This window comes from Suncus etruscus, chromosome 1 (assembly GCF_024139225.1).
Source record: "Suncus etruscus isolate mSunEtr1 chromosome 1, mSunEtr1.pri.cur, whole genome shotgun sequence".
NCBI classification, from domain to species: Eukaryota; Metazoa; Chordata; class Mammalia; order Eulipotyphla; family Soricidae; genus Suncus; species Suncus etruscus.
In genome coordinates, this window is record NC_064848.1 from 47,736,123 (window position 1) to 47,763,329 (window position 27,207).

General features: G+C 38.2%; 1 protein-coding gene across 1 annotated transcript in view; it reads left to right on the forward strand.

Moving 5' to 3' along the window:
• FOCAD (focadhesin) overlaps nt 1-27,207 on the forward strand; it is a 326,609-nt gene that overhangs the window by 30,637 nt on the left and 268,765 nt on the right. Inside the window, 1 exon segment of the mRNA XM_049769400.1 lies at nt 4,765-4,869. Coding sequence (XP_049625357.1) covers nt 4,765-4,869 — 105 coding nt within the window.

Genomic DNA, 27,207 nt, shown 5'->3' on the forward strand with positions numbered 1-27,207 from the left:
TTAAAAAGTGAAGAGAAACTGGTAATGTTAGTAATATGTAACCCAACAAATAAGATTATTATTTGACCATTTAATCAAATTAAAATATATGTCTATAATACATATGAATATATATACTTATATGTATACATATAATATATTTAAAAATACTTTTTATGTGTCTTCTTTGAAGTCCAGCATGTATTTTATACTTCATCAGCATTTTAGTCTGGGTGAGCTACATTTTAAGTTCTTGGTAGCCACATATGGCTATTGACTACATTTGTGGCCAGTGCATCAGTAAGTACAGAAGGGAATTTTAGTTTGATTTCTGTGAGAGGATGCACACAGGACTGTCAGTCTTGGAAGAATGAATTCAGCTGTCTTGAGAGCCTTGTGATTACCAGATGAGCCTCATAGGAGAGAAACCTTATATGTATGACTATGCTATTGAAGTGTCATTCATGATATCACTTAATACCAGTGAGACTGATACACATCAAAAGAAAACAACAACAACAACAACCAGTGTTGGCATGGTTGTAGGCAAAAAGGAGCCTCATCCACTGCTGATGATATCAACTGGCTCAACTCTTTTAGACAATATGAATACTTCTCAAAACATCAAAAATTGAGAGTCCATCTGATCCAGGATTCTATTATTTGTTTTTATCCAATAGCCCCAAAACTCTATTCAGATAAAGATACTGTATTTGTATGTTCATTGTAGTACTGTTCACAATAGCCAAATTCTGGAAACCACCCAAGTGTCCAAGAACAGCTTTAGCTAAAGACATTCTTCTGGCATATGTGCACAGAGTACTACCTATCTGAAAAAAAATTAATGAAACATACAACTTGAAGCTACATGGATAGATATGGAGAGTATCAAGTTGATTGAAGTAAGTCAAAGGGAGAGGGATTGAATGATCTCCCTCATAGATGGTATATAAAGAACATAGTAGTGGAATAAAAACGGTCCAAGTGCAACAGAAACTGAGAACTGGTGTACAGAACAAAACATGTTTGGGGGAACAAGGTGGAGGGGAATTGAGGCTGGAGAGAAAGGTGGAGGTTGCCTAGTATAATGTTGTATGCATGAAACCCTATTGTAACAGTATTATAAATAATTATAAAATTAAAAAAATGTTTTTTTGGGGGGCACACCCTGTGATGCTCAGGGGTTACTCCTGGCTATATGCTCAGAAATCGCTCCTGGCTTGGGGGACCATATGGGACACTAGGGAATCAAACTACAGTCAGTCCTGGGTCAGCCGTGTGCAAGGCAAACGCCCTACCGCTTGTACCATCACTTTGGCCCCCAAATTAAAAACATTTTTTTTTGGGGGGGTTTTGGGTCATACCCGGCAGTGCTCAGGGGTTATACCTGGCTCCATGCTCAGAAATTGCTCCGGGCAGGCACGGGGGACCATATGGGACGCCGGGATTCGAACCGATGACCTCCTGCATGAAAGGCAAACGCCTTACCTCCATGCTATCTCTCCGGCCCCTAAAAATATTTTTTAAAAAAGCCCATCAGATGACCTGGCTCCTCCATCAAGCACCAAAAGAAAATCATGGCAACTGATACTGGTCCTGGCTGCTACCTCTGTGGTATTTTCAGAAAGGGTATAGGGTGGGTAGATAAGCCTTGCCAGGGGTCTTCAAACTACGGCCCGCGGGCCACATATTGTATTTATCCCCATTTTGTTTCTTCACTTCTAAATAAGATATATGCAGTGTGCATAGAAATTTGTTCATAATTTTTGTTTTTACTATAATCTGGCCCTCCAACAGTCTGAAGGATAGTGAACTGGCACTTCTTAAGTGCATAGTACCAAGCCACGTTTACTACCAAAGTACCTGTATCCCCCCACTATAATCTATTCTGGAATATATAGATTTCCTCCTCTTTGATTCCCTCACCCTGCTTTCCCTCTGATAACTTCAGAATCAAGAACTTGTTTTGATTTGACTTTGTCTATTCTCTTGCTTTGTTTCCTTATATTCCTTTGGACTTATTTTACTTAATGTCCTCCTGTACCATCCATATTGTTGCAAACACCAATATTTTATCTTTTCTGATAGCTATTTTATTGTTTGTATATATACCATATATATTTTATTGTTTGTAAATATGCCATGGTTTCTTTATCTGCTTATCTATCATTAGGCATTTGCATTGCTTTTATATCTTGTTTATTTTATACCAAGCTTCAGTGGACATAGGAGTGCACTTAATGTATTTATGATTTTGTATTCTTGGAAGGAATATCTAGGAGTGAAATTTCTGGATTACATGGTAGCTCTGTGTTTAGTATTTTGAGACATCTCCAAACACTTTTTCTTATTTCTGCTTTTTTTGTTTTTGCTTTACACTTAGTGATGCTAGCTAGTGTCTACTTCTAGTAGAGGGGTTGTTTCTGCTGGTAGTGTTCTGGGGACCATTTAATATAGGGGACGGAATACAGGGTTCTCATATGTGAAGCATGTGATTCGTCCATTCCTTTAAACCATCTTTCTAACCTTTTTTTTTGTTTTTTGTTTTTTGAACCATTACCGGTGGTGCTCAGAAATCACTCCTGGTAGATTCAGGGAACCATATGAGATTTTAGGAATCGAACCCAGGCTTGTCCCAGGTTGCCTGCGTGCACGGCAAATGACCTACCACAGTGCTATCTCTCCAGCCCCAATATCTAACCTTCTTGTACAGTTTTCTAGAGACTAAGCCAGTTTACATACCCATTCACAAGAGTCTTTCCTCCCCAGTTCTTGTCAGCACTTGCTTCTGTTTTTATTTTATTTTTTTTGGATTTTGGGTCACACCTGGCAGTGCTCAGGGATCACTCTTGGCTCTATGCTCAGAAATCACTCCTGGCAGGCTCAGGGGACCATATGGAACCCCGGGATTAGAGTCACTGTCTTTCTACATGCAAGGCAAACGTCCCACCTCCATGCTACCTCTCGGCTACTGTTTTTTTTTTTTAATAATGACCTTTTTTACGTTTGAGGGGATAACTCATTGCAGTATTGATTTACATTTTTTAATAATAAGTTATAATATTCTCATAAAAAATAAGTTTTCTGGATTTTGGAGTCCTAGTACAGTGGGTAGGGTATTTTCTTTAAGTACAGTTGACCTGGATTTCAGAACTACAGTGAGTAGTGATTCCTGAGTGCAGAGTCTGGTGTAACTTCTTAGCACTATCAGGTATGGCCCCAAACCAAAACTAAAACCAAAGTTCTGTACTTACGTTATCTTTCAGAACTGTTTTAGATGCACAATGAGTGACTATTTTTCCTCATTCAGTAAGATGTATTATCATTTTGTTGTTTAGTTTTAGGGATCTCACAGTGGAGCTTACAAGCTAATCTCAGCTCTGCTCTAATTTTTTTAGCTGTATAGACTCCTTTTAGTTTGATGTCTTATTTAATTTTGCATTAATTGCTCATATAGGAATTGATTTACCAAAAGCATCACTGATGCTAATATTACAGGTTTTGCCGATATTTTTATGATTTCATTTCTTTTTCTTCTTTTTTATTTTTTTAAATAAAATCTTTATTTAAGCACCATGATTACAAGCATGATTGTAGTTGAGTAAACAGAATACCACCCTTTACCAGTGCAACATTCTCACCGCCAATGCCGCTCCCCTTCTTCCCAATCCCTGCCTGTATTCGAAACAGGCATTCTACTTCTCTCACTCATTAAGATTATTATGATAGTTGTTAGTGAAGTTATTTTTTTAACTGCACCACTACTATTTGTGGTGAGTTTCATATTGTGAGCTGATTCTTCCGGCCCTCATCTCTATTATCTCTGGGCATTATTACAATAATGTCTTTAATTTTTCTTAAAACCTATAGATGAATGAGACTATTTTGTGTCTATCTCTCTTGCTCTGACTTATTTCACTCAGTATAATAGATTCCTTGTACATCCACGTAGAGGAAAATTTCATGACTTCATCTCTCCTGATGGCTGCATAATATTCCATTGTGTATATGTACCACAGTTTCTTTAGCCATTCATCTGTTGAAGGGCATCTTGGTTGTTTCCAGAGGCTGGCTATTGTGAATAGTGCTGCAATCAATATTGGTGTGAGGAAGGGATTTTTGTATTGCATTCTTTTGTTCCTAGGGTATAACCCTAGGAGTGGTATAGTTGGATCATATGGGAGCTCAATGTCCAGTTTTTTGAGGAATCTCCATATTGTTTTCCATAAAGGTTGGGCTAGAAGGCATTCCAACCAGCAGTGAATGAGAGTTCCTTTCTCTCTGCATCAGCACTGATTGTTCTTGTTCTTTGTAATGTGTGCTAGTCTCTGTGGTGTGAGATGATACCTGATTGTTGTTTTGATTTGCATCTCCCTGATAATTAGTGATGTGGAACATTTTTTCATGTGTCTTTTGGCCATTTGTATTTCTTCTTTCACAGTTTCATTTCTTATATCCAAGTCTTTATTCCATTTTGTATTAAATTTCATATGGTATGAGATAATAGTCTAGTTTTCCCTTTTACTTGTGACTATCCAGTTTCCCATCATTTTTGGAGATTTTTTTTTCTGTTTCTTTTTCACCTGTCACTCCTTTATTGTAGATTAAATGCTTATATATTATTTATATATGTATATATACATTTCTTGGTTCTCAATTCTATTTTAGTCAATGTGATCTGTAAATCAGTGCATTAATAAAATTTTAATTAAAGAAGAATTGGTTTAAGTGTCTGATTAGAATATTTTTGTCTATGGTATTTGATATAGTCTTATCTATTAACAGGAATACACATGGATTGATAAAAGCTATTATGAAATTATTACAAATGCAAGCTCTTAAGGAAGGACAAGGTGGGGAGAAAAATATTCAGGACATATATACTATTAGGTAAGTCTTTTCTACTTTTTTCAAAAATGATTTTTTATCTGAATTATTGATTGAATTATGAACATAGACTTATAATCCATTAAATTTAGCTATACAATTCAACATGATAATCAATCATAAGCTCCTAAGTAGTTTACTTTGTACAGAGTCTCAGAGTATAGAGAGAGTTGACAGTATGTTTAGTATTAACATTGTGAGTTTATTTTATAGTGTTTTCTTGGAAATGGAAGGATTTTATAAAGGATTTAGGTGTTCTTTTTTGCTCTAGGATATTTATATAGACCTTTACCCAGTATTTTAAAAAATGAGTTAGCTGAGCAAAGATTACTAAATATGGAATCCTTCAATAAAATGGTAAATTTTATTATTATGAAATATGGGCCTGGGATATGGCACAAACTCATAGGTTAGGTCCTAAATTCTGTCCCTGGCAATACTTGACCTACTCCACTGAGAGTTACTTGGGTTACTCCTGAGTATCTCATTGTACTGCTTCTACTCACCCCTATGTGACCCTTAGTTTAAAAAAATAAAAGTAATGGGCAACTATACAGGAATTACTACTAGTCGAGGTTGATAGTTAGGATCATTGATTTTTCTTTTTCTGAGGCATCAGTGAATAAATATACTTACCATATTTTCCTGCGTATAAGATGACTTTTGAAACAAAAAAAAAGTCAACCGAAAATCGGGGGTCGTCTTATACGCCGAGTATATCCCAAAAAAGGTTTCAATATGTTGTTAAACGAAACAAAACAAAACAAAACAAAAAATCAGGCTGCAGAGTTTCCACATCTCTTTCTTGGGGGCTCCCAAACAGTACTCAGGAGATCTGGGGCCACTTCTGGCAAAACCCAGCTAACCGTGTTGGTGGTTCAGTGCTAGGGTTCGAGGATGGGGTGTTGTTTGATTCATGTAGTGGGGAAGTTTAACTGACGCCACCAGGGAATTGCCAGAAAAGGTGCCTATGATAAGGGACCAATCACTGCAAGGCTGCTCGGACCGCCTATCTAGCTCAGCCAATCCAAGCAGGCTTTTTATGCATGCAAATTAGACATTGTTCTGGACCCAAATCTACACTGTAAAAAGCCTGCTCAGATTGGCCAGAGTCAGAGAGGAAATCTATTACAGTGTAACCTTTGAACCTTTGCTTGTTGTGATTGGCTCACTGTGGTATATACAGTTGCAGCACAGGAACGTTCTGTCTGATACAGCGAATCTAGGCCTAAACCTATGTTTTAACTGCAAAATTAGGGCCGGAAAATACAGTAGTAGAAAATAACTACCCACAGCAACAATTACAATTAAATATACTGGACTTTTATGAGGGATCTATGAATAGATGGCATCATACATACCTGTGAAAGGGACCTTAATCATTGCCTTGAAGGCTCTGAAAGACTTTTGGGGAGGAAAGGGGTCCTAAGTTGTGCTTAGGGCCTTTTCTAGCAATACTGATGGTCTAGTAATACAGCAGTCTCCTGTGTGGATGCCATCACATTCTAGGGATCAAACCCTTTTCCATGCCTTGTAAGATATATACTCTCAATCCTTGATTTAACTCTCTGATCTACATAAAGACATTGTTTTTTATTGGACGAGGTGGGGGATGGTGGGGTTCGGCCACACCTAACAGTGCTCTAGTTCTGCTCCTGACTTTGTGTTCACGGTCATTCCTAGTGGTGCTCAGAGGACCATAGACAATGCTGGAAACTGAACCAGGTATAACCATGTGCTGGACAGGCTTGTTACAACCCTTGCTTTAGCTGTTTGATTCCGAGAATAACATTTCTTAAGAGTAGGGTTCCTGCTTAGTAAACAGAGAACTCTCTAGGAAATTCCACTTATGTTGTAGCAACTTGGATGTATCTAGAGTATCTGCTTCAAGGAATGAGAATATAATACTATGAACAAAGGCATTGGCTAATGATAATGAATTTCTTTGTTTGTTTGTTTTGTTTTTTGGTCACACATGGCAGTGCTCAGGGGTTACTCCTGGCTCTACACTTAGAAATCGTTCCTGGCAGGCTCGGGGGATAATATGGGATGTTGGGATTTGAACCAGTCCTTCTGCATGCAAGGCAAATGCCCTATCTTTATGCTATCTCTCCGGCCCCGATAATGAATTTCTTAACTATGATGATCCAAAAGGGAAAGTTAATCGTGTACTTGTTGGTCATTATTATATTTTGGGGGGCTCTACCTGGAAGCACTGAGGATTTACTCCTGGTTCTGCTCTCAGAATTTACTCCTGGCAGGTTTGGGGACCATATGGGATCCCAGGGATCGAACTTGTGTTTGCTGTGTGCAAGGCGAATACCCTACCCCCTTTGCTGTGGCTCCTGCTCCTTGCTGGTATTATTGCTTAAAGAAACTGCACCTATACTTTTGAACAGTTTCCACCATACCTATCTGAAGCTATGAGACTATTCCTTAAAAATAGCTGGTAGGGGCCTGTTATTTATTATGTTTATAGTGCTTTCTTTTTGGTATTATCTATACAGTCTCATATAATTATCTTTTTTGCTATCTCCCTCTTTTTTTCAGACAGACATTCTATAGTTTCTTGAGCCTCTTTTTCCAAAATGAGGCAAGTTCTTAATATATGTTTTATTTTTATGCATTTTTAACATTGGAAAATATAGGACAATGGATAATTAATTTATAATGTGTTTGGTAGGTTATTTTAAATAGAGGAAGCAAAATTATTTATTTAAAAAATAGCATGGAGGTGGAGCGTTTGCCTTGCATGTAGAAGGATGGTGGTTTAAATCCCGGCATCCCATATGGTCCCCCCCCACACACCCCCAACCTCGAGCCTGCCAGGAGTGATTTCTGAATGTAGAGCCAGGAGTGACCCCTGAGTGCTGCTGGGTGTGGCCCAAAAACCAAAAAAAGAAAAAAAAAGGTAATGGGCCAGAGTGATAGCATAGTGGTAGGGGGCTTGCCTTGCACATGGCTGACCTGGTTTAATCCACGGCATCTCATATGGTCCCCTGAACCTCCAGGAATAATTTCTGAGCAAAAAAAGCCAGAAGTGATCCTCAGCGCTGCTGGGTGTGGCTCAAAAAACCAAAAACAAAAAGGAAATGGGTGTATAGGGTGAACTTTTTCAAATTGATAAATATTATTTAAAAAATATAGCATAATGGTACCCTTTTAGATAAAAAATTTTATTTTTTCAGCTTTCATGTTTATTAGATTTTTTAGCTTTTAGGCCACACCTGGCATGCTTAGGACTTATGCCTTTCTCTGAACTCAGGGATTACTCCTGGTTTGCTCAGGGTGCTGGAGGATCCAACCCTGTTGGCCACATGTAAGATATTCACTATACCCACTTTACTATTGCTCTGGCACTCCTCTTTATTAACTTGACTACATTTGAACCCAAGGAGCTGAAGAACAACATTTACTACTTCTAGGTGATTCATGTAAACTGTAAAATTAAAATTCATGAGTTGTGAAATCACCCCATACGCCATGTTTTTAATCCTTAGGCTGACAGGTCTGAAGAAGCAGGGTAGCATTGAAGAAATAATAAGCCAAGCCAGTCAGGAGAGAGCCATGGAACCAGTCTGCTCCTGGTGGTATCTCTGAGCTCCAAGCTTCCTCTTCTTTATTATACCAGTACCCATCCACCAGGAGGGGAAAGGTCCAGAGTGAGACAAAAGTACCTATGGAGTGAGTTTTTACATATCAGAGGAAGTGGTTTAAGGAAGGAGGAAGTTGGGAGAACACCTTTGTTTATGGTTGATAGTTGGATGTTATACAATAAACATCTGTGTTTTTTTCTTTTTCAAACTGGTGAGCCAGAATTCTAGAATGGGAATGAATTTATGTTATCACTGCTCAGTAGAAATTATTTTCCTTATTTTTATAGTTGTAAAATTTCCGATGTTTTCTTTTCCTTTTTTTTTATTTTTTTATTTTTTATTTTTTGGTTTTTGGGCCACACCTGGCACTGCTCAGGGGTTACCCCTGGCTATCTGCTCAGAAATAGCTCCTGGCAGGTACTGGGGACCATATGGGATGCCGGGATTTGAACCAACCATCTTAGGTCCTGGGTCGACTGCGTGCAAGGCAAATGCCGCTGTGCTATCTCTCCGGCCCTGATGTTTTCAATGTAATTTTAAAATTTGTTTGTTTTTGAGCTATGTGGGATAATACTTTGGGAGATACTCTTGACTTGGCTTTGGGAATCCTGCAGTGTCATGGATGGTTCAGGGTCTCCTGTATTGAAGGCAAATACTCTGTCACATCTCTGGTCCAAATAGTATTTATGTATTTATATTTAATCATTTTATGATTATACCTCATAAGGAACTACTTACAATTCAGTCAGTGCTCAATGATCTCTTCAGTGGTTGGGGGACCATGTAGTACCAGGATAGAACCTGGACTTCCGGTGCTCTGCTCATTGAGCTGTCTCTCTCTTTTCAGTCCCTTTACTATAATATTTTTTATAGAATTATTTTCTTGATAGTTCACATACCACATGAAGTGTATGAAGATTTATGGTTTATTTTGTATATTCATAGTATTTTGTAATCATGCTTGTAGTTTACTCAGACATTTTCATTATCCTCATAGAAATTCCTCACCTAGTCTCAGTTGCTTTTTTAAAATTAATAATTCTCATTAGAATTGGCTGTTCATTAAAAATGCAGATTTAAAAACGTAGAGGGGCTAGAGAGTTAGAACAGGACAAAGGCACTTTCATTGCATGTAGCCAACTCTGGGTTGAGCCCTGACACTGAATTTCACCAGAGGGGATTCTTGGTCACAGTCATTTGTGACCCAGAAACCCAAAAGACAAAACAAAATAAAAACAGCAATAAGTGAGGTATGAAAGATAGTACAGTGGGCAGGGACTTGTCTTGAACAGCTGACTCAGGATTGATCCCCAATACCAACTATGATCTCCTGAGACCACCAAGAGTGATCCTTGAGCAATGCTGTGTGTAGCTAAAAAATAAACATCTAATAGCCAGAATCAGAATTGTATGTATTCTTAGATATTTGTATTTATTGTTACTATTATTTCTCTTATTTTTGCTTTTTGAATTACACCCAGTTATGGTGAAGGCTTTCTTCTGGCTCTTTGCTTAGGGTTTACTCCTGGTTGGTTAAGGGGATCATTTGGGATGCTGAGGATTAAGTCTGTGTCAAGACAAGTTCTCTACTCACTGTGCTATCTCCAGCCACGCGCGCGCGCGCACGCGTGTGTGTGTGTGTGTGTGTGTGTGTGTGTACTTCTTTTTACATTGTTTTCCCAAGTGAATGAGTAGGAAGTCTCTGGTAGTGGTATGACACTTCAACTTTGAAAGTAGCTTTGACAAATATACACATCTAGAAGTTCGAAGCAAAACCATTAAATTCCGTGATATTGTAAAATCAGTCCATTGAAAGATCCTCAGTTATTGGGCTCTGCTATAATATAAGATAATATTTTATCTGCTTTTTAATGTGCATGCTAACCCCTGGGACATGTTGAATGAAAGCTGTCTTTTATTAGGTCTAGGGCAGATTTAAAACTTGTACCTAGCAAGATCCTGGGTTATACTGACTATGTTATTCCTGCCACATAATATGTGTTCAGGCAGAGCTCTGAACAGTATCAGTAATACCTGAGAGTAGGTTAAGAAAGCAGAATCTCAGCACTGTCTCAGATTACCTGAATCAGTTTGTTTTCTAGCTAACTCATAGATTTTTTTTTAGTTTCAGAAACACTGGTAAAGTAGAGATGAGAATAAAAAAGTCTTTGTATTATGCAGAGAAATCATAATGATTTTAATACTGGTTATGTGTCATTTTTAATGTTCTTTCCCTGTTTAATATTTTTCTCATCCTGGATTTTGATAGCAGTCCTATTTTCAAAAGTGCTTTATGCAAATAGCGAACCTAGTTTGGGGAATTGGAATCATATTGGGGGCTAAAGGTTTGTCAATAGATTGGTGGCCGAGTAAGAAGTTCAGAATCAATCACCTGGGTTGGCATAATCCAGTAATGGTTATGGAGAAGAGCCCTTATGTGCATGACTGTTTGGCACTATAAATCAATAGTATGTAATTGAGTGTATAAGAGCCTTAAGTTCCTCCAGGGGGGATTGTGGCTGGTAGAAACAGAGGAGAGGTGAGCCTGAAGAGCAGATTTCCCTCCAGAGAGCCATGATTACCTGAGTCAAGCATAAAATTGTCATGCTGTTTTAGAGCCTCTGCCACATGTGCATAGCAATATGATCCAGCCTCGGAGAAGCCACTGATTAACTGTGTATAAAAGCAAGAAAAAGAGATGAGAAACTTAGAATCCACTGAGAGGCACTCACTGGTTATGTTGCAGGATTAATTTCAAATAGAAGTGGCATGACAAACAGTTGTAAGTTTTCTCGGCATAAAATGTATAAAAGTTTTCTACATTTATAGATTCTGCTAGTATATAGTGGGAGTGTAAGTGCTTTTCACTTATTTTTGTCTTAGGAGCTGATTAATTTGAATTTTATTGAAACAGAATATGTGTTCATATTAAATGGATCTATTTTGAATTAATGGGCATGCCCAGAAGTCATGCCAGCTTGGGGCTGGGGATTTAGGGAATGTGAGGACCCAGAATGTTAGTTGGTTGTGTCTCATAACTCCTGTGAATTCCCTGAAGAAACTCTAGAGATGTTCTCTTTGTTGAACTTAGAGTTTTCCATTTCTTTTTTTTTTTTTTTTTTGGTTTTTGGGCCACACCCGGCGGTGCTCAGGGGTTACTCCTGGCTGTCTGCTCAGAAACAGCTCCTGGCAGGCACGGGGGACCATATGGGACACCGGGAATCGAACCAACCACCTTTGGTCCTGGATCGGCTGCTTGCAAGGCAAACACCGCTGTGCTATCTCTCCGGGCCCCGAGTTTTCCATTTCTTAAACTTCCTATGCCAAAGTGCCCCCTGTTTTACTTTCATTTATTTGTTAGGTTTTTCATGAAATTCAGTGCATTTTTCCAATTGTATGGTTTTAAGGATATAGTTCTTTGTAGATTATAGTAGAGTAATATTGTTTTGAGACCCATTGTGGCTTAATGATATTACTAACTTCTTGGGTTAGACTAGGGCAGTGGTCGGCAAGTCGCAATTTCTGTGTGGATACTTGAATGCAGAATATTCTCAATAAAAACATATTGAAACTAAAAACAGTGTACCATCCTATGTATTTTCAGTTTTAAAAAAGTGGCTCTCAAAATAAATTTCAATCGTGATTTTGGCGAGATTTGGCTCATTTGAAAAAAAAGGGTGCCGACCACTGGACTAGACAGACTCTTGAGTGGGTTAATAACATACCTTGGTCACACCTGAGAGAGATGGACTCCAGCATGCTGGAATAAACTCCCTTGCTTTCTTGCAATATATTTTCAATATACCTTGACTATTAGGAGGTAAAAAGTCTGTTTTTAGCACCATGGCACCAAATTCATCTTATTATGTCCACTAGTAGACAGAAACTAGGTAAAGAAATGACAGAGAAAAATGTAAGAGATTTAAATCTTATTTCTCTGTAAGGATTAAATAGTACCTAACAAGTGTGTGTTTTATAAGGTCAGATGGTGGATATAGGAGCAGAAGGAAAAAATAATCTAGAGCATTCTTTTAGAAACCTGTACTGATTTATTTTCACAGTAGAGTTAGTGCATAACATGTTCATCCTCAGAACTGTGAATGTCTATAACATGGCTTGATTTATATGTATATATATGTTATATATACACATATATAAATATAACTTACGTTTTAACAGTAGATTTGGATATGAGGGTGATCTACTGACCATACTAAAGTTCATCTTTTTTAACTGGACCCTTTGGTTTTGTGGTTTTAACAAGGTTAAGTGGGGATATTATAAAGAGGTCTCAACTCATGTTGTCTTTTGGGGTTGGGATAACTAGAAGATAAGCACATAGTACCTTTAACTGCTGTGACTAAATGAATAGCAAATGCAAAGCATAAAACTCTAGGCCATGAGCTTTAACTTTGGTTACACTTCATAAATCCTTCTTGTAACTTGTAAATATATAGATTCCTGAGCTCTCCCCAAAATGAATGAAAGTTCAGCTTCAGACATTGATGTATGTTCACAGTGTTCTAGGTGATTTTTAAGGTGCTGGTACTGTTGAGTACTGTAAACAAATTGTTGCAGCAAGGATTGCTTTTAGATAGGCGTATTGTTCGACTGCAATTTACACCCCCCCAATATTAATACATTTTACATGAAATAGAGTGATTCTAAATCCTGAGAAACAATTAATTTTTTAACATTTATTTATTTATTTATTTATTTATTTATTTATTTATTTATTTATATATTTATTTATTTTTGGGTCACACCTAGCCATGTTCAGGGCTTCTTTTGTGCTCAGGGATCACTCCTGGTAGGGTTTAGTGGACCCTATGGGTTGCTGGGGATTCTAACTGGGGTATGCCAAATACAAGGCAAGTGTTTTACCCTGTACCGTGTTTACCTGCTGATTATTTCTTTCCCCACAAATAACTCTACTAAGATTTTCTAGGCTTATTTTTCTTTTTCCTCCTCTTCCATTTGTTTGGTTTTGAATATTTATTTATTTATTTATTTATATATTTATTTATTTTTGGTTTTTGGGCCACACCCAGGGGTTACTCCTGGCTGTCTGCTCAGAAATAGCTCCTGGCAGGCACGGGGGACCATATGGGACACCAGGATTCGAACCAACCACCTTTGGTCCTGGACAGGCTGCTTGCAAGGCAAACGCCGCTGTGCTATCTCTCCGGGCCCTGGTTTTGAATATTTATTTTAATTAGTTTGCAGCTCTAATTTTCTATAACAGATTTCTATTTAAGTTTTTTTAAACATCCTTTTATATTGACTGTAGAGGAAGTGGGACAGAGAACCAATATTTGACTGATATTATATTTGTAAGAGTGTGCAGCTAAATTAAATTTTTATAATCTGTAAAGTTTTAGATACATTTTTCTTATTTGCTTTGAATATGCCATTTTCTTCTGAAATTTTATCATGTGCTTTTGCTTTTAATTTTTCGTTTGCATATTTATGTGATGGAAATCTTTTTAAGATCCATCTTCTCTCATCTGAAGTGAGGAAATAGCTGCGAATTCATGAGATGTTACTTCTTGTTCCAGAATTTGTGCATCGTTCTGATGTGCCAGACAGTAACTGACATGCACACACATCAAATGTTAAGAATCTTATTTGTGAAAGGGTTTGGTCTAGTGAATATCAAGCTGCACTTTGTGAAAGAAGAAAATAGCGACTCTTTTGGGGGGCAGCTTGTATGTTCCAAATTGGATGGAAGGTTAATGCCTTGAGGATTGATAAAACTTACTTGGTCTATAAATGTGTTTATTTATTTGTGCAGTGTTAAGGGAATTTTTTGTTTGTTTGTTTTAGGGCCATATCGAGCAATGCTCAGGCTTTACTCCTGGCTCTGCACTCAGAAATCATTCCTGGTAGGCTTCAGGGACCATATGGGATGCTGAGGATCAAACCTGGGTTGGTCATGTGCAAGGCAAATGCCATACCTTTTGTGCTATTGTTCTGGACCCTATTTATTTTATTTTGGGCACATCTGGCAATACTCAAGGGTTTTTCCTGATTCTGCACTTAGAAATGATTTCTGATGGTGCTTGAGGTTCATATAGGATGCTGGGGATCAAACCCAGGTTGACTGTGTGCAAAGCAAACGTCCTACTCATTGTACTATTGCTTCTGCCTCAAAGTATAATTCAGATGGAGAGTTAATTTGAAGAATGTAGATGTGTATTCTACAGACTGAGGTACTTTGTAATTCCTATTGGTAATTTTTTGTTTGTTTGTTTTGGTTTTTGGGTCATGCCTGGTGGCACTCAGGGGTTATTTCTGGCTCAGTGCTCAGAAATCCCTCCTGGCAAGCATGAGGACTATATGGGATGCCAGGATTCGAACATCTGTCTGTACTGAATCGACTGTGTGCAAGGCAAATGCCCTACCATTGTGCTATCTCTCTGGCCCCTCTATTCATTTTTACAGTGAAGCTCAGCAGTTACTCCTAGATTTGCACTAAGGAATTACTCTTGGTGGTGCTCAGAGGACCATATGGAGTACTGGGGATTGAACGGAAGTTGGTCATGTGCCCTAACTGCTATACTAGCTCTCAGGCCTCCAGACATTGACATTCATTTAGGTAATGATTTTATCCCTATGACTACTGATGAGAAAAATCAAGAGAATAGTCCCTAGATATACTGATAGAAAGTATACACACTTAATTTAGTTTGTGATTGGGAATATCAAAATGCCGATTCAGGTTTTTTTTTTCTTCTTTTTTCAGTTTTTGTGTCACACCTGGCAGCGCTCAGGGGTTACTCATGGCTCTATGCTCAGAAATCGCTCCTGGCAGGCTCGGGGGACCATATGGGATGCCAGGATTCCAACCACTGTCCTTCTGCATGCAAGGCTAATGCCCTACCTCCATGATATTTCTCCAGCCCTGTCTATTCAGTTTTAATTCTGACAGCCAGCTTATTATTCCATGAGAATGAAAATGTTTAACACTTTCCCATATGCCTCTTTCAAAGATGATCTAGATTTAGTCATGTGAAGAACACGGAAGCGTGTTTATTTTATTTTATTTTATTTTATTTTATTTTGGTTTCTGGAACACACCTGGCAGTACTCATAGGTTATTCCTGGCTCTACACTCAGGAATCACTTCTGGTGGTGCTCAGTGTTCCATCTAGGATATTGGGAATCAAATCCAAGTCGGTTGCATGCAAGGCAAATGCCCTACCTACTATCAATCTGGTCTTCATCAGATACTATTTTCATTCTTTGCCTCACTCTTTAATAATAATAAAATAAAAAACAACTATTTGACTCTCCAAGGGAATAGTACAGTTGCTTAAAGCAGATGCTTTGCAAGTATACAGACACCAATTTCAATCCCTTGTGCCAACATATGCCAGGTACTACCTGCTCTGCTGTCTTTGATTTTGGTTCCACAAATGATTTTCTAGCTGTATCATAGCCAGATATGTATAAGTACCATAAAAAGGGCTGTATTCCTCAACAAGCATCAGACCTTGTTGCTTATATGTAAAGCCTTCCACATGCAATACATGTGTTTAGTCCTTTGTACTCAGTCCAGTCTCAGTAATGATTTTTCACATACTTTTGTTCCTCTTTTTTTTTTTTTGTTTTTGGGTCACACACGGCAGCGCTCAGGGGTTACTCCTGGCTAGATGCTCAGAAATCACTCCTGGCAAGCTCGGGAGACCATATGGGATACCGGGATTCCAACCACTGTCCTTCTGCATGCAAGGCTAACGCCCTACCTCCATGCTATTTCTCTGGCCCTTTTGTCCCTTTTTAGTGTTTAAAATCTAATTGAGGATTACCTGTTATCTTTGACATATCTTTTTTTCTTTTAAAATCTGGAACTATTTTTTATCCTTTGCCTTTTATGAGAGTGACACTTTTGAATACTTGTAGAAGTGACACTAGATCCTTCTCAGACTCTCACTTCTGGAGGAGATACAATGTCTCTCCCTCACCTGTTTAAGAACAAACAAACAAACAAAAAAACTATGCCCAAAATAAAGTCCTTTATACAAATTCCTCTCAAGACTTTAATTCTTAATCTTTATTGCAGTTTTTCCTATGTGAACTTTTAAACCATTGGCCTATAATTTCCTGGTCATTGTTGGTGAGGTTATTGTGGTTAAGATCCACTATGGGGGTGGGGAGGGGTGGAATGGTGATCTACTCCTCTTGTTCCTAGGAAAAAATGGCTTTTCCTCAATCATTCCACCCTCCATATAGTCCCTATTTTCTCAAACTCTTTGCAGCCTTTCAGCTTATTTGATGGGAGTTGACCTAATACTTTTTTTTTTTGCATGAGAGGAGGAGGGCGGCTGTTTGTAACCAATGATGCTCAGGGATTACTCCAGTCTCTGTGCTTAGGAATTACTCTTGGCAGGCTTATGGGACCATATGGGATGCTGGGGATTGAATTCGGGTTGGTTGCATACTAGGCTAATGCCCTACCTGCTGTGCTTGGATCCAGTGAGATTCTATCTGAATCATGAATATTTTTTAAGGCCAATTAGATCTCTAAGGTTGTGCAGATAAATCTATGCTTTATGTTTGTTTGAATACTCATTGCGAGTGATTTTAATTTTCATCATCAAGTCCAAGTTCTTCTACTCTATAATTGTCATTTTCTGTATACAATGAAATATTTGCCCTGTATGAAGTTCATTTATCCTGCATCAAATTCACAAATACATACTTTACTATGTGTTTATATCGTGATTTCCTTATCCACTCATTTTTATGGGCATTTGGTTTGTTTCTATATTTTGGATATTATAAAGCACCCAGCAATGAACATAGGTGTGCATATATCTTAATAATTAATAATTAATTAACAACGATTAATTATTATTTGGGGGGTAGATGCTAAAGATTGGAAAGACTAAATCATGTGGAAGTTCTATTTTAACCTTTGGAGAAGTCTTAGTGTTTCCCTAGAAGCCAGTCTAGATGACAGTGACATGAACAGTTGATTAGGCTTCACTTTTCTCTGTATCTCCAAGGGCACTGCCTGTTTGAACTGTGTGACTTTCTCACTGGTATGAGGCAATAGCTCATTTTTATTTTTATTTGCATTTTTGCATTTTTATGATACTCAGTAGTTATAAACATATTTTCATGGCTTGTGACCATTCACCTTTATATGTTCTTTGGAAAAGTATTTGTTCAGTTCCTCTCTCCATTCTTTTTTGTTTGTTTTTGTTTTGGGGACACACCTAGCACTGCTCAGGGATTACTCCTGGCTCTGTACTCAGTGGTCCTTCCTGGCATTGCTTGGGGGATCATATGGGATCAAACCCAGGTCTGCCACATGCAAGACAAATGGCCTACTGCCGTGCTTTGTCCCATTTTCCTCTCCCCATTCTTTAGTGGAATTGTTTGGTATATTATTGTTGAGTTCTGTGAGTGTTGCATGATAGAACTTGAGTGTCAGATCACCCTTTATGAATTGTTTGGTGTGTTGATATATTCTCACATCAGGTGGGTTGTTATTTTTCACTATCATTTCACAGTGCAATAACCTCTTTAGATTGATGTATTCTCACTGAAATTGATTTTTTTTACTCATTTGAAATTTTTTGTTTGAAAAGCCACTCTATTAAAGTGCATATAATTATATTCACAAAGTTGTCCAGTATTGCGTCTAGTTCCAGAACAGTTTCATCAAACCCAAAGACACTCTGTCCCTATTGTCACTGAGTGCTCATCACCTCCCCTAAATCCCCTCAAACCACTACTTTACGTATTTGTGGATTTGCCTATTCTCTGCATTTCCTTTAAATTAAAATATAGCACATGTGTGTATTTTATTAGGTCTGACTTTTAACACCTAGCTTTCTAGTTTTAAAGTCCATTTATCTTGTAGCATCGTAAGCATTCCTTCAGAAGGTGAAGTAATTTTCCATTGCATGGAATATCATATTTTATGTATTTTGTAATTTATTTTTTCTTGGGCCACACCCGGCGGTGCTCAGGGGTTACTCCTGGCTGTCTGCTCAGAAATAGCTCCTGGCAGGCACGGAGGACCATATGGGACACCGGGATTTGAACCAACCACCTTTGGTCCTGGATCGGCTGCTTGCAAGGCAAACGCCGCTGTGCTATCTCTCCGGGCCCATTTTGTAATATTTTTATACGCTTATCAAGACTAATGAACTTTTAGTGTTTTGTGATTTACTTATATTCAGAGGTAAATTTCTTTTTGTTAAGTTCCTGAATATAAACCTTAGTGTTTAATGAGGAATATTTATGATGTAGTACTTGCAATTTTATAACAAACCAATGGTAAATCAATAAAATTTGATTGTGAAAAGTATTTATTTTTTTTGGGCCACACCCGGCGATGCTCAGGGGTTACTCCTGGCTGTCTGCTCAGAAATAGCTCCTGGCAGGCACGGGGGACCATATGGGACACTGGGATTTGAACCAACCACCTTTGGTTTTGGATTGGCTGCTTGCAAGGCAAACGCCACTGTGCTATCTCTCCGGGCCTATTTTTATTGTTTTTTAAGTCCTACACAAATTTGCTTATTGCAGTTAGTATTTCTTTTTGAGGTTACTTAGAATCCTTTTACTTAAAAATATATAACGTTAGTTATTATCATATGGCCTTAATTTTGTGGATCTGATTATGTCAGTAGTGGAGTATATTATCAAAAGATATCCCCTGAGATACAGATGTTTGGTTTTACTTAGCATCACTAAGCATGACACTAATTACCAACTAATTTGTATTATACAATCAAGCTAGCCATAAGGGAATAGAACAAGTTAGATACATCTGTTTTGTTTTGTTTTGTTTTTTTATTTTGTTGAAGTTACATAACTTGGATCCTGGAGAGGCTCATTTCTGGATAGAATGTATCTTAATATAACTTGGTTGGAAGTGGTTTTTGTTTATAGATTTTTATTTTTTTGAGAGAGTATGATTTTAATAATCAAGACTGAATTGTATGGCCAGAGTGATGGCGTAGCGGTAGGGCGCTTGCCTTGCACGTGGCTGACCCAGGATGGACTGCGCTTCCCATATGGTTCCCTAAGCCAGGAGTGATTTCTGAGAGCGCATAGCCAGGAGTAAGCCCTGAGTGTCACTGGGTGTGGTGTCCCCCGAAAAAAAAAAGACTGAATTGTAACAGTTACTTTACACATAGATTAATTCACTGATATTTACTTTTTTGCTGGGGGTGGGATGGGTCTGGGTAGCAGAGATTTTGAGAGTCTTCTTTGAAAATCTCATGTAAATTTTTTACTTTCCCCTAGAAAAACTACATATTTCTATTCAGTATTTTACATATATTTCAAAGGACTTTAGAATTCTCGATTTATTGGTAAGTGAACAACTCCATAGGAAGATCTGAAAAAAGATATTCAAGAAGGGAATTATCTCTGTCAGGTTTGCCCCTGAATAAGCCCAGCATAGTGAAGGCAGAGAAAGAAGCTAGGACAGTAATTGGGGAAGCAGAGCCAATTGTACTTTATAAGGGCCATCTGTCTCTTTGCAGTTTGATTCTTTCTGTTGAACGGCATATTTTGCTTCTGTTTTCATTGCTTCTTTCTCCCCCTTTTCCCACCTAGGGAAGTCTTTGTTCAGATTTTATGGTTCTAGTCACCTGGGGTTTATGCCTGGGATTTACAATCGGATTTTTAGAAATAAGCTACCCACACTGTTCAGTCTCCCCTTTAGTAATAGCCTCTAGAAAATGCTTTATGTGTTTCAAATGTACATGTTTAATTAAGGTCTGGTATAATAATTTGTCGGTAAATGTCTTTCAGACCATATGACTTTTGCTTTATTAGCCCATTTGTTTTTATCTGTTGTTTGTTTAGTTTTTTAGTTATGACATATAACTTAATATTAGAAAATTTTGAATCCTGAGCTATTTCTGTTTCCTTCCAGCTTTGTAACTAAAATAGTCCTGGGCTTCTGACATTGGCAGATACTTTTGCACTAAAATCCTGTCTCTCAAAAACATGAATTCGAGAAAAAAAAGGTTCAGTGTGAGGGCAGGATCACGGAAATATGAATTTTCAGGGAAATCTTATTACCCTATTGACTTTGAAAACCCCAAGGAAAAATGAAATTAATTAAAAATGTCAAAATTCAAATCATTTTTGCTCTAAGTCTTCTCTCCGTTCCCCAGTGGGAGCTGGTATGGAAAGGATAAAATGCATTTGCTTTAAAACACTGTTGAGTGTTCAATGATTCAAAATCATTAATTTTTCTATTGTATAGAGATTCTCATTGTTGAATCTTCATAATAATTTTTATTATTTTTAAACTTAAAATATGCTAATTTTTTCTTTATCCCTTTTGGCTTCTGACCAGCAGTTTCAAATCAAAATTCAGAGCAGGTAGAGAAATGCTTTTAAAATGCATATTGCTGTAGTAAGTGCTATGCTATGCTTCTGAAAGAGCCAGGGTCACAGCTGCATACATGAAAATGGATGGTGACTGCAGGCATTGTTTCCTCACACAGAAAAGGCAATCTGTGTCTGTCACTGAATTTATGATGTAAATCAAACCATAGCTTCCCTGTATTTAGAGATATAGCAGAAAGGTTGAGGTGACCTAAAGGTTACAAATAACTTTTGCTTTTGATTTGCCTATCACAGGACTAATCCCCCCCCCTTTTTTTCCTATTAAGATTGATGCATTTATACTTGAGAAGGTGAATCTAGTTTCATGCCTTATTTTATTATTGCCCCATTGCTTGTCTAGTGGAACCATGAATTTATCATTCATTCCTTCCCACTCTATTCTGTTAAGATGCATGTACTGCTCCTGTTGTTGACAACATTATCAAAGAGGGATGAGTGCTGAAGTATTGGGTATCATCTCTGTCTGCTTTGTCTGTGCTTGTTTTCCCTGAACAGTGCAGACTTTGAAATGGCATACAAAAGGACTCTGATTGTTTTTTCATAACTCAGGAGTTTTAAAAGATGATTAGGGGAAAATGTGTAAGTATGTAGATATGTTCCAGTAATTGTAGACATGCATTTGACTTTAAAAGAAAAGCCTATAAAAGTAAGAAGACTTAGGAGTAGGCATAAAACTCTTCTGCTCTAAGATACATATCTACCTGAATAATAATCATAATAGTTTCCCATATATCAGTTAATCTTTGTTTTAAACACTGTATTAAAGGCCTTGCTTAAAAGAGTAGTTAAGGGCCCGGAGAGATAGCACAGGGGCGTTTGCCTTGCAAGCAGCCGATCCAGGACCAAAGGTGGTTGGTTCGAATCCCGGTGTCCCATATGGTCCCCCGTGCCTGCCAGGAGCTATTTCTGAGCAGACAGCCAGGAGTAACCCCTGAGCACTGCAGGGTGTGCCCCCCAAAAAAAACAAAACAAAAAAAAGAGTAGTTAAGGCATTTCTAGATCATGAAATGGGAAGGTTCCTAAGTATGTACAACAAATTGGCTCATTTAGGCAGAAGGGGGTTGGGGGAAATAAAGGATAGTAAAGGACAGTAAAGGATAGTAGAAGCTAATGAAGATGACCTGGTTTTAAGACTTGTATTGATTTAGAACTTTGTAATCTTACTGTCTCTTAAAAAGAAAGCAGAATTTATTGGCTTCTCAAGAATTAGGAAGTTTTTAATTAGAACTTTCTCTGAGCTCATTCTTGATGCAGCTTTTGTTTTCAAGTACAAAAATACAGGCTCTGATAAAATATTAGTTCTGATAATAAGAGATCCTTTCTTTTCTTTTATTCTGGTCTGAGATCACTGATTTGTTGCAAAGTCAGAATGTAAAATGGAAACTCCTTTCTACTATTTCACCTTACTTCTTTACTTCTAGCTCTTTCTCCTGGCAATATGGATGCATCAGCATAACAGTAAAGTATTTTGGTGATGTACTTTGTAAGCACTGCTTATCTCCTGCATTTGTATTTACTTTTCAAAACGTTTGCCTCATTATCTACAACTACTACTACTCATTATCTACAAGTAATCGGATTCATTGGTCAACTTACCTAATAATTGGAATAGAATGTCTTAGTCAACCATTTATCATTTAAATATAAGATTTGGGGATAAGTGAAAAATTTAAGGGATAACCGAGGTTTCATTTTTGTGTCCTTTTGTGCTAAATTGTTTCTGGTTTTGATAAGTAGTGTTTCTAAGGATAGGAAGGTTGATTTGATTAAATGAATGTGCCTTCCATTTACCTGATATCTCTCCAGTTTATTTCAAAGAAGTGTATGGGGGCCTAGAAGATTGCATAATGATTAAAAGTGTCTTCTCCAAAACACCAGTTCAAAAAGACATTTTTACTCCTTATTCCTTGCAGCCTTATTCGCAATAGTCGAAATCTGAGTATTCAAGAACAGCCTGGAAAAAAGCTCTAGTTTTTCTAGACACAATAATATAGGGGTGGCGAACAAGTTCGACACAAAGAGCCAAAATTTTAAACTGTGAGAGTCAGCCACACCATGCAGTGACCTGCCAAAACAGACAAACATTCACACAAAAGCATCTAATTTTAACAATAATCTATTAAACACATATTGCATGTTGCCTTTTTGAGTGAGGGTAAAAATCCTGTTCGCCACCCCTGCAATAATATATTACTTGGCTGTAAGAGAAAATGAAACTATGCAATTTGCTTACTTAGATGGAACTTAGATAGAAGTAGAGCATTATCATGCTGAATACAGTCTGCCAGAAGGAGAGGGACAAACACAGAATGACCTCTCTCTTATGTCAGATAGACTAAAGTATAGAGGAATAACAAATGTTCAAAGACAGCAGAACCAGAGAACTTCTTTACAGAACTGAGCTTTCCATGAGTGGAGTGGGCGAGAGATAGAGGTTAGTGTGGGTGGTAGTTGGGAGGGGACCCTCAGATAGTGGTAGAAGGAACTGTACACTCTAGTGGAGGGTGTGTGTTGGACAATAAAAAGAAAACCCTTACAAAAAAAAATGCAGCCATGTGTTTGATCCCTAATGCTACCCAGAGTCCTATCATTTTTTGCCTAGGACCCTGAACCATAGCAATGTGTGTGATCTGTGGCTTTTAGCGGCACCTATAATGTGTGACCCAGGTTGCAGCATGGTTGAATAAATATGTGTGGACATCAGGGTGATAGTGTGACACCTGGTGAACACTAGTATGTACCTTTATGTTGATTTTCAAAACGCTGCCCTTGTTACTTCTTTCTCCTCTTCCTCCTCCTACCCTACCTACTACCACCACCACCACTACTACTTGTTATCTACAAATGACAGGTTCATTGGTGAACTTATCTAATTTTTTTTTTTTGCAATTAAAACCACACTTGTATTAACAGTTAAGTGTCAGTGGACAATAAAAGATAATTTAAAACAGGAATGTAAAATTGGAAGACAGATTAATATTCTTCATCCTTGCACTATCTGCTCCAACTTCTTAGTAATCCTTCTCAAGGGCAGCCATGTCCTCACGGGCCTCAGAGAACTCACCCTCCTCCATGCCCTCACCCACATACCAGTGTACAAAGGCACCCTTGGTATACATCAGATCAAACTTGTGGTTCAGGCGAGCCCAAGCCTCAGCAGTGACTGTGGTGTTGCTCAGCATGCACACAGCTCGCTGTACTTTGGCCAGGTCCCCACCAGGAACCACAATGGGAAGCTGGCAATTAATATCAAATTTGAAGCCAGTGGGACAACAGTCCACAAACTGGATGCTGCGTTTGGCCTTGATGGTGGCAATGGCAGCATTGACTTCTTCTTTGGGGACCACATCACCACAGTATAACAGGCAACAAGCCATGTATTTACCATGGCGAGGGTTGGCTGGCTCAAAGCATGCATTGGTGATCTCTGGAACAGAAAACTGTTCGTGGTAGGCGTTCTCAGCAGAGATGACAGGGGGATATATGGCCAGAGGAAAATGAATTCGGGGGTAGGGCACCAGGGTGGTCTGGAATTCTGTCAGATCAACGTTCAGGGCGCCATCAAATCGGAGAAGCGCTGGCGGTAGGTGCCAATGCGAATTTCATCAATGACTGTGGGTTCCAGGTCTACAAAAACAGTCCTGGGCACATATTTGCCAGTGCTCATTTCACGGAAGAAGGTATTGAAGGAATCGTTTCCTCCCCTGATGGTCTTGTCACTGAGCATCTGGCCATCAGGCTGGATGCTGTGTTCTGGGTAGTAGAGCTCCCAGCAGGCATTGCCAATCTGAACACCATCCTGACCAACGTGGATGGAGATGCACTCACGCATGATGAGTTGTTGTGGGTTTCATGGGACGGGACAAGGCGAGGGGTCGAAGGATCAGCGTCAGGTATCTCCCGCTAGGGACTGACAAGGAGCCCAGAGAAGAGGTAGTCTAATATTTTGAATAAAATGTCTTAGTCAACTATTTATCATTTGAGTATAAGATTTGGGGATAACTGAAAATTCAAGGTATAACCGAGGTTTATGACTAGTGAAATTGGTTCATGGTAATACCAGCAGCAAAGTATAGGGAAGAGGGGAAAAGGTGCAATAACTAACAAGCAGTGAGTAATAGGAAGAAAGAAAAGAGAGATTTGAATAATCCATAAACTTAATAGTCTTTGAATACATCAAGAGTGAACTGTGCTTTAGCACTATGGCATTTAAAATACCCTGATTCAGTATTTCATGTAGGAAAATGATTTTGTTTTCTGTCATTCAAATTAACGTACATTATTTGATCCTGTTTATTTTAGAACTTAATTCTCTATTTGCAAAGGAATACTCTACATTTGTTTTCCATTTTAAGTCTTTGAGTTTCTACTAAATTATCTTGTGCATGTAATATTAACATTTGATGACTATATTTTATAAGAAAGAGAAAATTTTGTGCATAGATATAGGTTAAACATCTTTTTTAATTGGGGCTGGAGAGAGAGCACAGCAATAAGACATTTGCCTTGCATGCAGCTGATCCAGAACGAATGGTAGTTCAAATCCTGGCAATCCATAAGGTTCCCCGTGCCTGCCAGGAGCGATTTCTGAGCAAAGAGACAGGAGTGGCATCTGAGCACTGCCAGATGTGATCCAAAAAACCAAACCAAACTAAACCAAACCAAAAAAACTGCCTAAAGCCCCGAAAACCCCATCTTTCTTTAATTGCTCAGGGCAGGTACCATGTTTTAATTGGTTTTGCTTCTCAGATGGAGTGATTTTCTTTTATTCTGTTTTGTTTAGTGATTTAGTTTAGTTTATAGTTTAGTTGTTTTGTTTAGTGTAGTGTAGCATAGCGTAGCGTAGTGTAGTGTAGTATAGTGAAGTACAGTGTAGTTTAGTTTTTGTACCACACCTGGCAGTGCTCAGGGGTTACTCTTGGCTCTGTGTTCAGAGATTTCTCCTGGCATACTCAGGTGAAAAAATATGGGTATATAGCATTGAATCTGGGTCTGTCCCAGGTTGGCAGTGTGCAAGGCAAATGCCACACCACTGTGTTATCATTCTGGCCCCAATTTTATGTAGTCCTTCTTTTTCTTTTATTTATTCACTGTTATTTTGTGCAGTGTTTTTTAAGCAGGGGACACATTTTCTTTCTTTAGGGAATATTAAGTAATATTTGGAGACATTTTTGATTATCATGACTAAAGAAAATCCTATTACAAACAAGTAGTGAGGGGATGCTTGGAATGCTTCTAAACATTTTAAGGTAATTGGATAATAATGAGTTATCTGGTCTCAAATGCCAGTAGTGCTAAGATTGGGCCTCAGGAATTGCATTTGAACCATGAAGCATATTGAATTAAACAATGAATCTATTTATATTACTTTATCATAAAGGTTTGTGTATTTTGTAAGTATATTTACATATACAAGGGAGACTTTTTATGCTTTGCATTATTATGATTAATGTACTTTCTAAACAAAACTGGATAATTATAATTGATTTTCACTTGAAATAGTATTCACTTGAAATAGTATATTCTAGTCAGTTGTTCACACTAAGATTCTGTTTGTTTTAACTGATTGTTCTTTCTTCCTTTTCCTCTCATCCTTCCTTTCTTCTCTTAGACTTCTCCCCTCCCCTCACTTGTCATTGTTACATGTGCATGGTTTTGGTGTTAGTTGTGGATCACACATCAGGTTGCTTGATGCTTGTATACTTGGGTAAGATGCTTGCTGGTAGTTGTACACTTCAGTAGTGGTGCTCATAACATGCTTTGAGCTCCATTGCCTCTGGGATCATAACTCTCAGGTGTGTGCTCATGCCTGAGAGCAATGTAGCTGGAAATTGTTACTGGTATTTGGGAATCACAGGCAGCAGATATGACAGGCACAAGCAAAAGAGCTCCTAGGACCAAACTCTATGCATGTGGAGGTAATGAGGATTGAACTCTCAGCCTCACTTTTTTTTTGTTTGTTTGTTTTTGGGCCACACCCAGTGATGCTCAGGGGTTACTCCTGGCTATGCGGCTCAGAAATTGCTCCTGGCTTGGGGGACCATATGGGACGCCGTGGGATCGAACCGGGGTCCATCGAAGGCTAGCGCAGGCAAGGCAGGCACCTTACCTCTAGCGCCACCGCCTGGCCCCTCAGCCTCACACTTTTAAAGCAGAATTTTATCATGGAGATATGCCTGTTCATCAATGTTCTCATTTTGGGCTTTTTTCCTCAGGGTTTTTGTTTCTCTTGTAATCAATATTATATAATATGCCCTGTAATATTGCTATTTGGTTCTTACAAAATTATATCTCTAGAAAAGTTAATTTTCTACAACTTTAAATTACTATCTGGATTGTGCCTATTCTGCTATTTTTT